The 15751-nt window shown below is 40.7% G+C and overlaps 1 protein-coding gene across 5 annotated transcripts in view; it reads right to left on the bottom strand.

Moving 5' to 3' along the window:
- Window positions 1–15751, bottom strand: part of atrnl1a (attractin-like 1a) — a 180322-nt gene that overhangs the window by 87964 nt on the left and 76607 nt on the right. For all 5 annotated transcript variants that reach the window (XM_028423948.1, XM_028423947.1, XM_028423945.1 and 2 more), the window contains 2 exons: window positions 12539–12632; window positions 7418–7470 (listed from right to left, as the gene is read on the bottom strand). In XM_028423948.1, the coding sequence (XP_028279749.1) occupies window positions 7418–7470; window positions 12539–12632 (147 nt within the window). The remainder of the gene's footprint in view (window positions 1–7417; window positions 7471–12538; window positions 12633–15751) is intronic.

Genomic DNA, 15751 nt, shown 5'->3' on the forward strand with positions numbered 1-15751 from the left:
CCTTGATCCCTGCTTCGTGGTATTGATGCAGCCATCAGACTTAGACAGATTTATGAAAGTAAAAAGGTGAGAGCCGCCGGCTGAGTCGATAGTCAATTAGATGAATAGAGCTACAGTCGCAGAGTTTTGATCAAAGATCTCAATCAGTGACAAAATAAACAGGATGTGTATAAGAGCGTGCACACACACACACACACACATGCATGCTTCTTATAAATATGAACATGAGTGCCCTCATTGTGGATTCCAGCTTTTTAGGCAAGCAAACAAGATCGATCAATAAAACATGGAGTCAAAAAAAAATCATGTTCTATTATAGTTTCATCATTTCTAAAAGCAGCCCGTATTGAGCGTCTGGAAGCAGCTACTTTGTCAGCATGACAATGGGCAACGTATGGAGAGAATCACAGTAATTCAACATCTGCATGTACAGCAGGAGCCATGCTGGGTCACCTTGTCTGCCTGCCAGAGGGATTGTGGGAGGGAGAAACACAGACAGAGGAAACATGGAATGAGGAGAGAAGGCAGTGATGTGGCCATGAGAGGATAACGGGTGGAGGGGAATTTTTTATTTTTTTTAAGTTAATCAGCATGACTGCTGAGTGCTAACCCTTCAGGGTAATCCAGGTGTGTGTGTGTGTGTGTGTACGCAGGGCCAGCTCAGGTCAAAACAGACTCAAACAGGCAACACTGATTCTTGTAGCTGACAGAAAACGTTCCACACTTTACTGTTAGTTAAAACTGTATATTACAGGGTTATGTTGAGCTTACACATCAACACCACCAACCCGTTCACCCGTCATCACCTGGCAGGATTTACCAGAATTACTTAAACGAGCCTCTAAATGTTATATTAAGGCAGTGCTGCCCTATGTGTGGCCTTGTTTTTAAAACTGCACACATATTGTCCATTGTTTAAAACTTAAATTAAAGTACATTATTCGTCATTAACTGCCTTTAAATCACCCAGTCAAAACCATGTTGTACCATCCGGGGATTAGAATGTAAAAAGTACTATGCACTGATGTCAAAAACAAAAATCTCATGTTCAAAAACGTCCAACTTTACACACACATATAAACATATAGGTTTTGGTTCTTTACTAATGAATTGTCCCTTCTATGACAAATATAGGTTTAAAGGTTGAAATGTATTGACACTGTTTTTGCTTAATTGCGGGTGTGACTGCTCTCAGTGACAGGACAGTGCCAAATCACATCTCAATCTGCCTGACCACCTCAGCTCCACTCACGCTCCACCTCTTTGCCTGCAGTTGGATGAACTGTGAGTTTAGTCAGACTATGACGGTGCCAACATGTTGACGGCTGGAACTTTTTACTTATTTCAGCCCGTGTTTTGATGAAGCCTCCATCCAGCCTCACCTCAGTTTTATATAAACCACATGTGAGTAGCTTAAAGCTCGGGAGTATTGATCACTGCATCTTCTTGTGATTGCACAAATCTTGCGATAATCCAGCAGCTTCACAAGTTGAGGAAAATGTTTTTCTTGGCCACAGTTAACATTAAATAAAACTAGCGCTGATATTGTGACAACCCTAATAGGGTCAATGTTAAAAAAAATGTTGCATATAGCTGCCAAAGTTTTCTTCTTCTTCACCCTTTACAGCAGAGCTGACACAGAAACTGTGCAGTGCAGACTGCTAGGAAGTGAAAAAAGAAAGAAAACGCCTTTCAGTGCTGTTACAGTGTAATATGTTGCCGTCTGACGCTGAGTGGCAGGAGTAAGCAGACGCTGTGAAAGCTTTTCAACTTACAGTGCAAAAAAAGCTTTGTGTCACACAGTCAAGAGAGAGAGAAAGAGATGTTTAGTTATCACCTTGCTTTCAGCTGTACAATCCCGGGGCGTCACCAAGACGAAAGCAAATTATGTTTGACAAACACCCTTGTTTTTGTTCAGCCTTCATGGCAAGTTAGCCCGAACAGCAGATATCATCAGATCAAAGACAGTATTTTTTTATTTTTTTTCTCAACATCTTTCTCTTCCTCCCTCCTCCTCCTCCTCCTCCTCCTCGCAGGCAGACATGCACTATACTCGGTTGTTTATCCCATAAGGGTCGTCAGTACAACTTCAGAGCTTTTTCCCCACTTTCTAAAGAGGAAAGGGACTCTCTCTCTCTCTCTCTCTCTCTCTCTGTGTGTTTGTGTGTGTGTGTGTAACTGTCAATGTATCCAGTGTGCAGTATGTACAAAGGTGTGTATTTCAATGCATAGTTAACCAAGCAAATGAGGTACAGCACAAAACACACACACACAGTTACAGCACTCCCTCTGTGTTTCCAATAGGCTGTTGGAAACAAGGGTATCAGCCAGGTTTAAAAGTTCATCACTGCTAATTACAAATCCCATCTGAGAAATGTGACAGCAGCTTCATTTAGGTGATCTCTATTATTACATGCATACACATGTGAATTCTCACTCCGGATGAATCGTATCTAGGTATCACTAAAGGTATTAACGGTCTCCACGAGAGCTGAAATGGAAAATAGTCCATGCCATTTTCTCAAGTTCACAGACGGGTGATCTTATTACCATAATATGTAAGCTGATTCAGCCTATATGAAACAAAACACTGTAATAGGGAATGAGAAGAGGAAGCCCTCACCCGGACCATCATATGATATTCCAACAGTCTGCTCTGAAGAGAAATCCAAAACAAGCGTGAAGTCACCTGCACTGTCAGTTTGTCACAATCTCTCGGTGTGGTTTCATTTAATGCTTGTTAACAACTCATTATTTCCCATTTGCAACACCTTCCTGTCGAGACGCAGACCAGATATCAGCGCATTAGCTCATGGAGAAAACTGGTTAGAACCAGGGGAAGTAAACACAAGGACAGCCGCAGATTCAATATCAGGCCCCCGACCGGAGGTCAAGGTAAACTGGAGGTAATATATGCATGAGGTCAGCTGACCTCCATCTATTAGAAGCTAACAATGATTTGAAGAAGCCCTAGAGTCTCCTCCGCAGATTATTGACTGTTTGTAAACACCATCATATACTTGGAAATCAATACATTTTAATGGTGGTGGGGATGCACGGAACGGAAAGAAGGTACAGACACCTGCACGCTCTGTAGACCTACCTGCAGATGTATTTAAATGGAAATGACTTTAACTTTCTGAACCTGCTGTCAGTCTGAAATGCACGTCTTCTCTAAATAAATAAATGAATAAATAAATTCTGTACTTTCCGATGATCAAATACAACATCTGTGACATACAGAATATGAAGTCATCTAAATAACATCAAACCGTAATATTCAATCTGTCAATCAAATTGAACATTTTAAGTAAAATTTAAAATTTGGTAAACATAAGCAATTCTAAATGCAACCAGGAAGCCTACAAAAGACACAAAATTCTGCAGGTTTTTGGCTGATGTGCAGTTTGTTCCATTTATAAAATGAACACATATTGAATTATTTTTATTGTATAATTCTGGCAACCTTACTAATATGATGGGAAGCTGGTGCAAAGTAAAGTCCAACTGAACAAACTGCGATCTGCCCTGTAATAAATCATTTGGACTGTATCCTCCCTCAGTATCACTTGCTGTGTCACCATGTATCAAATTCTCACTGAAACTCTGATCTACAATCAGTCAATATACCTAATAGTCTGTCCAGGGTATCTACTGGATTGCAAAAATATATATATATTTATATATATATTTTATTTTTGGCCTGATAGAACCAATTAGTCTATGTTGAAGTGCAGACAGACTGCCTGTCAGTAGATATTAAGGCATCTTTGACTTATTCCAGACTGTGGTTTAATGAATGGCCTTGGGCCTTAGGCGCTTTGAGGTCTCAATTGACCACAACAAGTTATGTTTTATATACCTTTGATGTCATTGTACCACGAGAAGAAGAAGATATCTCTTCAAGCAGAACTGATCTTACAAAAAATGACAGAAGTCATAGTTTGGACATGATCTCATTCAGTCTTCCCTGGTGTCTGTCCATAATTGTCCTTTAATTGTGAAGCTGTCAGTAAATACTGGAGCCGCTTTTGTTCAGCCTGACTAAGCTTTCCCAGCGGGCCTGAGGGCAGCAGCAGCAGCAGCAGCACCAGCACCCAAGACTGGTGATAGCTGGTAATTCAGCTGACCGCTGGTCCTACCAGTGGAAGTGGTGTGGGACGCTTCATGGCCGGCCCTAATTAGCCATCCCTAGCAGCTGACTGTGATGGAATATGACAGTGGTTCATTAAAGCTTTGTCCTGGTGATGCCCGCTCATAAATGCTAGCCTGACTGGGGGGCAAACTCATTAAACGGCAAAGTTGCTTTTCATCAATTGACTGGTGGTCCAATATGACAGTGTTAACTGAAGCAAAGCGCCGCTCGCTGTGCTCTGGCCCTCGATGAGATAAGGAACACTGTCATCAATAGCTGGACACTCATTCATCAGTCTGATGAGAGGGTTTAATCAGCATGCATCACCGACTGCTGCTTTACATGGAAACTTGATATTACTTTGCATGATATGAATTTATTCTGTAATCTAAATATTTATAATCTGAAATTTACTTTTGGGGTGAAATATCCCTTTTTTTCTAGTTATTTTGCATTGCTAGTGTTCTTGTCCTGACTTTATCATGAACCCTGTCAGCATCTGATCATCCTATTTAAAACCTTCAGGCTACTGCACGCATTCAGTTAACTGTTTACAGCTGACTTTGAAAGTATGTCTATACAAATGAGCACCACAGAGGCGGACAGGAGGGTGAGAGCGGGCTGCTAAACATCTCCGCTTCAGTGCAGATGTCAAGGGTGCTACACTTGTTATGATTTTTCAGCTTGTTCAACCTTGAGTGGTTGTTTGGTTTAGATAATAGCTTTCTATCCACCTTTAAGGAGTTTCAGGAAAGTGCTTAACCTCTTTTCCCAGACTTTCGATGCCCCGTAAGTGTTTTTGTGTCAGGGCTGCTGCTCTGGAGAGCAGCCGGGCAGTCACAGACAGCTGCGTGGATGGAATAAAGCCAACCTGCTGTACTACAGCAGCAAAGTGAAACGTTTCTATAAAGGAGCTTAGGGGAGAATCAGTAACTTAAGATAAGTTGTTGTTGTGGTTATTGCCTCCTGTGACAAAGTTGATATTTGATTGATTTGGTAGTTCATCCAGCAGGAAAACTTAGATACCAAACTTTAGAATAATTTAAGAAACTTTATCAAATCCTACCAAGCATAAACAGCTTCCTGTCCAACTGTATCAATGTGGGTTCAACTCTGATCTGTCATAGAAAAAGAATTAAGTATGACTAGCAGCAAGAATTTCAATGTGATAATGGACTGATGTGTGCGTCATTCAAAAAAAAAAAACTACCGACTTACAAAAATATATTTTTAGGAAATTCAAATGTCAAAACAACCTCAAACAAATTAAATCCACATCTGTTTCAAATAGTTTGTACTGATAGAATGCACATGTGATTTGTTTTTGATGTGATTTCATCAAAAATATACTTATGTCTCCAGACACAGACATGACCTTCCTGCATCCAGCATTGCTGCGCTGCAACCTTTAAGACTTGTTACAGGCTGTCAATGATTGAACTCCCACTTTGCTAACAAACTGATGGTATCTAAAAAGCAGACGAGCACATGATGCACACTTGAACCATTTAGCGATTGGAACAATATTTGAATATGGTGTAGATTTCCAAAAATAACCATAATCTACAGAAAATCTCTCTGCATATACCTTACACGCTTTTCTTATCAGCACCTTCCTTCCAATGACATTTAAAGCTAATATTGACCTAATACACAATTGTAGCTGCTTTTTCCCTAAAGGGCAGGCAAATGGATGGCTTTTACATCTAATTTGCACACACACACACACACACACACACACACAAACACACACACACACAAACACACACACTGCATGTGAGTGTAGTAAAAGATGTGGAGTGCTTTCATGTACGCACATCTGAGTGCATGCTCTTCCTCAAACATTGCTAACTCATTTTATAGACAGCAAAAAAAAAAAAAGATAATGTCACATTAATGACAGAACATAATGGAGTCAAACACATGTGAAAAGACACACAGCACTTCAGCTGCTGCCATAGTGACATCAGGGAGCTCTGGGAATACCAGCCCGTGTGGACACATTGTCTAAAACCCTTCATACTACTGGGCAAGGACATTGCATTGGTGCCATCTAGTGCCTTCAAATTTCAGTCCTGAAGCCTACATAAAGGCAGCAAGAACTTAATTATGACTTATTTGCAGGAAGTTGCTCATGTTCCCTAAAATGTCAGCTGGGATGTTACTGATTATTAAATCTAAATTACCTGAATCACAGAAACATAAATGTCATAAGGCACAAGCTTCGCAGGTGTTGTCAGTCTCAATCACACGAGAAAACATTTTGTCATCAAAGCTATTTTTGATGTGACCAGTGGCAATCAGTGGCACGACTCTCCTGATTGCTGTATCCTTTCAATTGCCTCTCTTGCTGAAACAACATCCGCACTCAAACGTGAGGGTTATTGACATTGACAGGGTTTGAACTTTACTCTGGTGTGTCATAATATTAGAAAACAGAATGGCAATACATAGACATTCATGTGTGTGTATATGAGAGAGAGGCAGTATCAGAGGAAGCAAAGGGGGCTTGTGTGCCACAAAACATCTGTTTGTCTGCAGCATTCCTCCTTCATCTGCCCTTTAAATGGAAACCCAGCAATTTGTTGCAAATGAGCTGTAAGTCAATGTGATCCCTGCTAGCATCTGGACACAGAAAAATGAAGTCATGGGCAGGACATCGCTTTTTTATCTACCTTAAAAATAGATTTTTAATTCATGGCCGCGCTCTAACCTAAATCAAAAAGTTCAGGTGCCTACATTTATCTAGATATTAATTATAAATATTTCAGATCGTTAAATACTTGAAGTCATATCCCACTATGGTCACTTTGGAATGTACACAGATGTCCTGTAGAGCTCTTAGGCTGGATAAGATTAGGATTTTCAATAGGCAGCAGTATTGCTCCACATTCTTCACAGCTAGCTGAAGGCACGAGCATGTCCAAACCCAACACTTTTACATCCATTTCCTGCAACGCCCTTTGAACTCTTAGGCATATCCATAAATTAAAAAGTTAAGGGCATATTGTTCTAATGTATAGTCAGCACCCATCACCACCCAACTATATAAATATCCATATAAATGGTTGGGATGGTGGTGTAGCCGAGCAGGGATCACATTGACCTGATGCTGTCAGTAGGTGAGAGGCAGGTTGCACTCTGGACAGGTGATAGAATGAGACCTCTGATCCAGAAAAAAAAGAGGTTGTAGAGGGACAACAGACTGATGTGTCATGCAGAGAGAGAATGGGCGTGTGTAAGGTGAGGGAGACTCAGGTGCAGCTGCGGCTGAATACTTACAATAACAGGTTCCTCGGAGAGGGTTACCAAGGTAACGGTTTTCTGAGTCACATCTGCAACAAGGCAAGAAAAACAGACGTCAGGAAGAAGAAAAGAAACAGAGAATAATGGAATTAGTATTCAACTCCAGGTTGAGTTTTTACAAAGACAGTTATTTGTGTTAAATTGTGGGTATAGTTGTGTGTTCGTGAGCCAGGTGGGCCCTTGCTGCAGGTATTATCTTCTCTCAGCCCTCTGCGAGGTGATTTCCCCTGACAATCCTGTCTAGCCATATAGTTCCCCCCGCTCCCAGAGGCCCCACACACTCATGTATGCAGGAACACTCATAATTACCATCACTATAGTGTTATAAATAGAGAACCATGCCGCTCAGACATGCTTGGTAAACATCTGTGATGTATCATGTTTATTTATTCGGATCAGATTTTCAATTAACTGCAACAGAAGGAGCACTTTAAATATCGACTTGGGAGGTGTGAGAGCATCTCCCCATACTTTAAGGCCATAAAGCTATCCAGCATTTCCATATATTGTTATATTCACTTTTCATTTGCATACCATTTTGACATTTTGACCATCTCTCTGTCAGCCACCGTGACTTCATTATGGCCTTTGCAGAAGGCGCACATTTGTTAATAGACAGTAATTGGCTTTGGTTGAAAGATGTGACCTTTAGGTTAAGAGGAAGTCTCTAATGACCAGTAAGCTCCACCACAACATAATCAGGTCAAAAACATCAAATAGATTTCCCCAGTTAAACTCTGATGATTTATTTCCAAATGCATAATGGGGTTTCCTTGAGTTTGAAAGGCGCCTGTAGTCCAGGAATCAAAGAATGCTGTAAAGTCAGTAAAAGTAATTAATGAAAAAAACATCAGGGTTACATTTTTTATCATCAAGGAATGATTTGCATATTTTAGAGGCCATTAAAGTGTCAAGATGGATGATGTGTACCTGAAGGAGCTCAGGCCACAGATAAGGAAATTAGTGCCTGGCAGTAAGAGAACAAAAGTCAGAGTTATTAAACTTCCAATGGAAGCTGAGTGGAAGACAAATGTCTAAAACTGTGATAAGAAGACCAAAATATAATTGTTATTAGAATGTCAAAGCTTTCAACATGTCTTGAAGGAGAGAGAGAGAGAGAGAGAGAGAGAGAGGGTGTTAAATATGGACTCTGAATCATCGTCAGAGAGGACAAGAAGACGGCACAATCTGAACAGAAGTGTGAACATAATGAAAAGTGCATAAAGGTAAAGAATAACGTAGAAAAAAAATTACTGTAATAGGTGAACAAGACCAAAAGGGCAGGTGGTTTACAGCTGATGTTTGTGAATTCTCTTGTACTGCAGCAGCAGGTCACAGAGCAGCGCTTGATACTGAATATTTTATTCTTCTATAAAGCCCGGCCAAGGACGAGTCGAGGTCTTAATCCGCAGCAGCTGCAGCAACGCTGCTCCAATCCTGAATCAGGAGTTTTGAACAACAATAAAACAAGTGAACAGCTACAAGCTTTTTTTCTCTTAAAGGATGACAGGCTTGAAACTGCGGACAGGACGGGTGTTAAAGTTTGCAGTTCAAGATGCAGCCACTAGAGGCTGACTGCAAGAACGAGTCAATCCCCATAGACTCCTATTCTGGTTTATTGATAAGTTCCCTTCTAGTGTCAACACAGGGAGGGTGAATTCTTTTAAAATGAATTTGTTTATATTCAGACTTAAAATGACACATAATTATGAACATGTAAATTTCATCTGTTTGCTCTTTAACTCCACTATGGTAGCCAAGAAAATGGTGTAATAGTACAAAGATAACTCAAAGAAATCACTCTACTAAAGAAAGTAATTTTTTGACAAAAAATATTATTATTATATTTTTATTTGCCTCAATCATCTCCTCATGATGCTGACTGGTAAAATCCCCTCCATCCTCAGTTGAACATATTGCGATTCTACCCCTGCATATGAAAACATAGATTTGTGAGGCCACACATGAGAATTTAAAGACAACTCAAAAGAAAGTCTAAAAGGTGAGGACTGAAGCTTAAGAGAGCATGAGAGAGGCTTAGAAAACCAACAGTGTGGGATGCATAGAAGTGTGTGTGAGAAAGAGAGAGTTAGAGAGAGAGAAAGCAGCAGCATCTCAGGAGGACTCTGTGCCTTTAAACGCACCGGAGTGGCTCCCAGCTGACTGCCAAAAGGAATGAATGGAGCACTACAGTAAGCCTATTTCAGCACGAAGAGATTTATTGTGATAAATGCGATGTCATAAATTGCCTAGGGCCCACTTTGGACTAAAATATGATCTAAAAAAAATACTTCTATCAGATCACTGTTTCCCTCACTTTAAGCTGTAGTCATGTTTTCAAATATTATACAGAAATTGGCCCTAGTGCACCCAGAGGAGGATGGAGATCCGGTTCAGATGATGGCTGATAAAAATTCAGTGTGAATTTTTCAGCTCGCTGACACTACACTATTCATAGCTTTAGCCACCATGATGTAACACTGTGTATGCTCTTTTCCTTTCATGAAATATTATTCAGACGCACAGCTATCATGTTAGATTTACCTCTTGCATGTAAACACTGATGAATCTGATGTTGTTATTGTCTTAATTTTTAATAATACGATGCGATGTGTATATGCAAGGATATAATGTTACTCTGTAGGTTGAAAGATTGAAGGTCTAGAATTGGCCTACCCATCCCACCTCCTTCATTTGTTTGGACTTCGTGGGTCTTCACGCCTACATGACCATATGTTTATCCCCTTGCTCGTGTGTGAGGACTCACACATAACACGCCTGCCAACTTATGAAGACATTTCAGGTGGATTGTCTTTACTCTTATACTCCTCAGTGTAAATGCGAGACACATGTGTAATGTGAAGGAAAGCGGCTGAGTAAGAACTGGGGACGTGCTGTTTTCTCTCTCAGGGGGGTGGACATTTAAGTACTGGACGCGGAGCTCCAACTAAAAGGGGACAGACACTTAAGCTGCTTACAAAAGCCTAATGGGGACAAGATAAGGGCCACATGAGACCAGGCTGCCTCATCTCTTAAAACACACAGTGACTCAGCTACACACAGAGAGAGACACACACACACACACACACACACACACATCAGCTCTGCTTGCTGATCTTCTGCAAAGAAAAACAAAATTGAGATTAAAGGTTGAGATTATATGGCTCATCCTTGTGTGTCTGTTTTGGATCATATACAGTATTTTAACAATATAAAGCAGAATAAAAGTATTTTTAAATAACGGTGAAAAAAAAATGAAAATCTGATAGACTAGAAGATGCAAACTGGCAGTCAACTAGTGGAGTTAGAGAGTCCAATTGAAGCTGAACCTACACAATCAGAGTCACAATGACGTAAATAGATTAGATCAGAGGATGATGACAGACTGGTTTATCATTTTGATTCACATAAGCTGTGTATGGTAAACTCCAGTGTGTCCAAAATTGATGAATAAATTCAATAATTTCATGTCCAAAGGAGCAGAAGAGGACAAATGTTCATCTGCAGTGAAAAGATTTAAAAACAAGAAAATAAAGTAACACACTCCACATCCATGAGAATGGACATCAAATAGTGATACTGTGGCCTATGCTGCGGCACTAAATATGAAGTATTGAATGTATGATAAGATTTTCTTTATCAGATTATCAGATTTAGCATGGCAGGTAGGGATAAAAAGTTGTTTGAGTTAAGACTCACAGCCCTACAAACACTGTGCACTTTTAGGGTGTAGGATGTTTATCTGTGTGGACAGGTAAAAAATACAGCTTAAGTGTAACTTTGCACATTTCCGCTGAAAACAGAAAGAATATACACACACTTGCTGCAACCTGATGGCACTTGCTACTCCCCCCACAGGGAGGAAATTGCTTGTTCATAATCAAAACGACAAAACAAACAGCACTCTACTTGGCACACCATTTTGGGAGCAACTCAACCAAACAAGCATTGCTGTGTGATAGAGTGTCATTTACAGAGAGTAAAGAGAGAGAGAGAGAGAGAGATGGCGTCGGAGCAAATCAAAGGTGAAAGCGGCTGCCGCATTGTGGTTTAGGGATGCACAAGTGAACACACACAAATGCAGCTTTTCTTGCTGTCGGCCTCTGTGGAGTCTCTACCAGAATAATGAAATATTGGTGGGCACTGAGAAGAAACACTATGCTCAAAAACATGACACAAATGCCAAGTGAGCAGGTGGACCAATTCAAATTCAACATTTCCTCAGCGACAGCTTGCTTCTATTCTTCCAGATTTCAAACTAGCATGATCATCTGAAGACCCATTTTGTTACATCTCACAATTCTGTGACATTTTTTAAAAGTTGCTCATTTTTTAAGTCGCTAATTGTCTGGTATTGATTTGAAGCGGGTTAATATTCCAGGTCAAATGTGGAGTACACTGAGAGCAGCAAGACGCTGATTCAGGCTGACGGTAAACATGTGGAGAGAGTCTCTTAGTGAGAGGGGCAGGATGCTCTGCCCTCTGTCTGACTCGTGTTCTTGTCAGGAGCACAGCTGAGGTTTAGGGTCACTTATAGGTTATAATGAGGAGCCAGCAGGGAGGGCCGAAGTTTAAGTTCAGGTTTAAAACGTTTACATAGGGTGTAGCTGTGTACATTTATGATGTTTGTGCGTGTGTGTGAGTAAGGCTTTGCAATACATATCTTGCGTTCCTTTTGCTGTACATGGCAAACCATACACACACACACACACAGCAATGCGCTCTGTCTCTGCTTTCTAACCTCGCCAGCTAGATTTATCGATGCAGCAATTTTCAGTCTGTCTCTGCGGCGTGTTGGTCCGCCAAGCCATTTAGGATATTGTAGTGCTGCAGCGGTTAAGTCTGGCACAGTCAGAGGAAAACACACACACACACACACACACACAGATCTGTAATCTCTGTTTTATCCTTCACAAAACCAAACATAATTATACGGTCAAACTGCATTCATTCCAACATTTGCCACATGCGTTGTCCTCTTGAAGGATATTGTGAAGAGCTTTCTACACTGTGTTGTTTGTTGTCTAACAAGCTTCATGTCAAGCAAAAAGAGTGAATGTTTAATCACATTGTATAGTTCTAAGATAATACACTTACAGCTGACACTGGTCTCCCTTGACGCCCTTGGTGGTACAGAAGCACTTCCCCGTGTTGACGTGGCACACGTTAGCATGGCTGTTACACTTGCACGCTGCAAAGAAAGAAGAGACAGAAAAAGGATGCGTTCAGATTTTATTTTGAAAGTACAATGTATTATTTCTGTGAAAGCACAAACAGTTCTTAGATTCCAACAGTTTGTTGGGGCGGCAAGAGGGGGCCATCGAACTACAGTAAACTTCCAATGACTGGTTGGTGTTAACGATCAATAGTATGCAGGAAGCACGACACATTTTGCTTTATTCTGCAGTTCTATTTTGCTTTCAATCACTTTTTTAGGTTTAGGCATAAAAACAATTGATTGAGATTAGAAAAAGATCACGGTGGTAGGTCCCATTGGTGTCCGTTCATCTGACCCTGAAACACCAAAATTACCTGGAGACAGGTGATGTAACAGTGTTCTGAATTTGCATATATGCAGGAGTTTGTCTGTCAAAACAGTAAACATCTTCAGACAGTTTAATGAAAGAGGAAGCAGTCTGAAGGAGTTACTACTACAAATAGTGGCTTGATACTAAAACGCCATTGGATCGGTGTTAGGTCAAAACACAAACATGGATATGATACAGAACCACAGCTGCAGCCAGGTTTGAACAGAAACGTCCTTATACTGCTGGTCCAAATCAAAGTGCTGTGCTAGCTTCAATATAAACAGTAATTCACTTTTCAAAGTTGAAAGAGGATTCGAAGATTCTAACATCCTGGTGAGACGGGGCTTTTAGAAGCTGTTTGTTTATTTGATGTTTTTAAATTGCTTAGTTATATAAAAACTGTGGTGGAGCCAAGCTTAAGCACTCCTGACTGAAGCATGAGCATTCATTTATATGTGATGTGTATATATATATATATATATATATATATATATATATATAATGTGCCCCCACTCCAGCTGCACTGACTGTGTGCTTTGTTCTTATCCTTTCCAATTGGCTCAGAGACAGACCCTGTAATAAAACTGTAGTGGGCTTAAGGTCAAGGTAAAGCCAAGTCGCCGACAGATAATGAGAGGAAAAACAACCTGCTCTTCTCCTTCTCCTTCTCTGCCTGGAAAGAGGGTCTGATCTGATCGAAAAACAAGGAAGCACACACACTGTTTTGAATATTTAGATTTTTTTTTGTTTAACCACATACACCAAGGAGCACAAAACTGAGGTCTCACAGTGGGGAGTTTAGTGGGTTGAAATTCAAATTCTTCAACTTGAGACACTGACAGCAGCGGCAGCAGCAGCAGCAGCAATAAGAAAATACTATTTCAATCTATTACTTGAAATTAGATTGACCCCGCACAAAAATAGAAAACCTTTCCAGAGATGCACATTGACGTGTAAGGGTTTGGGAGATAACAGCACTTTAACAGTGGCTTTTGAGATAATAGACAAATCACAGGTGTGTTAGCGAAGGCTCCGTCACCCTGCTGTTCATACAATATTGATTTAGTAGGCAGCCGACAAATGCACACAAAGGACACAGTCAGGTGAAAAATGTGCATTCATCGACTCGCACAGTTTATGCCAATGGCACATAAGGAGCGCATTAGAATGGGCGACGGAGAGAAAAGCAGATGTGAAAGAAGCAGCATCACACACACACACACACACATTCCAACACATAACACTTAGACTGAATGAATAAACTTGGACAGACTGGCTGCCACTTGATAAAAAATAGATAAATTATGACAGATCTAAAAGAAATGCTTGACTTTGTTCCCTTTTTTGCAAAACAAACATGAAACCACTGTAATCCCCAAAGCAGGACACTTCCAGCCATGCGGGAAGTCAAGATTTACTCATTTGATGGAACAATCTCCAAGTCCTTGCTGTAGCTATATAGCACCATGCTGAATTTCACCATTCAATAAACCATTTATTAAAACTCAGTCATCAAACACCGAGATACTTAAAAATGAGTTCCTGACTGCACAAACATAATCATATTCAAGTGCCCACAGGAAGTGAACTCAATTTTTAAACAGAGAGAGAGAAGGAGCAAGTGGAGATGAAAGGATGAAGAGGAGTAGGGGGGGGGGGGTGACTGTGAAGAAGGGGTGAATGAATGAATTGTTTGGAGGAGAGAGAGAGAGCACATCGTGCTCCACACTTGCTGACGATACACAAATAAGCTGCAGGAAAAGGAAACCTGATCTCTTAGCAAAAAAAGGCTGATTTGATATAAATCATATTTCCCATGACTTGTGCAAGCCCTCTGAAGAGAGTACAATTTCTCGCCTCAGTGCCTTCACACACACAAAATAAAATGTGTGTGTGTGTGTAGGTGGAAAGCCGGTGTGTGTTTGTTTTGCTGTGTGTGAGTCAGTCAGGAACAGGTAGGGATGAAGAAAGGGAAAAAAAGAGAAAATATTAGAGAACAAACCTTGCTGAACCTCTTATCTGTTCTTACAGCTGGCTCTGTCTTATCCCTGGGGGGGTTGCAGTTATAAAACTCCAGGTAATAACAGAAGAAAAAATCTAGGGCTTTGTGTTGTTAAACATTACTTTGTGGGATTTCTAATATAGTGAGAGGTCACATCTCTCTTCTTTGCAGATGATGTTGTTCTTCTGGCAAGAATGGCCTCCAGCACCCACCTGTCAAATGCAGGTAAAGTGTGGAAAAGCACCTCTGGATCTTTAGGATACTGTTCTCCTTCCTGTGGCTGCAGAGGTTGACTTTTTCTCCTATCTCGGGGTCTTGTTCACAAGTAATGATAAAAGACATAGTGACTTTAAGCATAGCAGGTGCTGCTCCTGCAGTGATACGGTGGGACTGAGTCTTGGCATTAAGGAGGACCTGAACCCCTCCTATAACCTAAGGTCATGAAGAAAGAACAAAAGAAAGACTTTTCTCCACAGTTTAGACAGGATGAGGAGTTTAAACAGGAAAAGCTCATGGTAGGCCTCATGTTTTTCTACAGCAGGAACATTTACTGTGGTATTTCAGCTGCTCAAACTTTCCCTGCAGGAACCTTTTCACAGCTAATCTCAACTCTGTGCACTTTGCATATAGACTTAAGAATGTGTTGTTATATTTTCATAGAATTGTACAAATTGCAACACATCCATGCAAAGAACCCCAGCTGTTCTTGCTGGATGGCTAGCTGCACTAGCTCCCCACCGCATTTTCACTCCTCTAATATGGCTACGAGCTGACACGCAC

Source organism: Parambassis ranga, chromosome 15 (assembly GCF_900634625.1).
Source record: "Parambassis ranga chromosome 15, fParRan2.1, whole genome shotgun sequence".
Lineage (NCBI taxonomy): Eukaryota > Metazoa > Chordata > Actinopteri > Ambassidae > Parambassis > Parambassis ranga.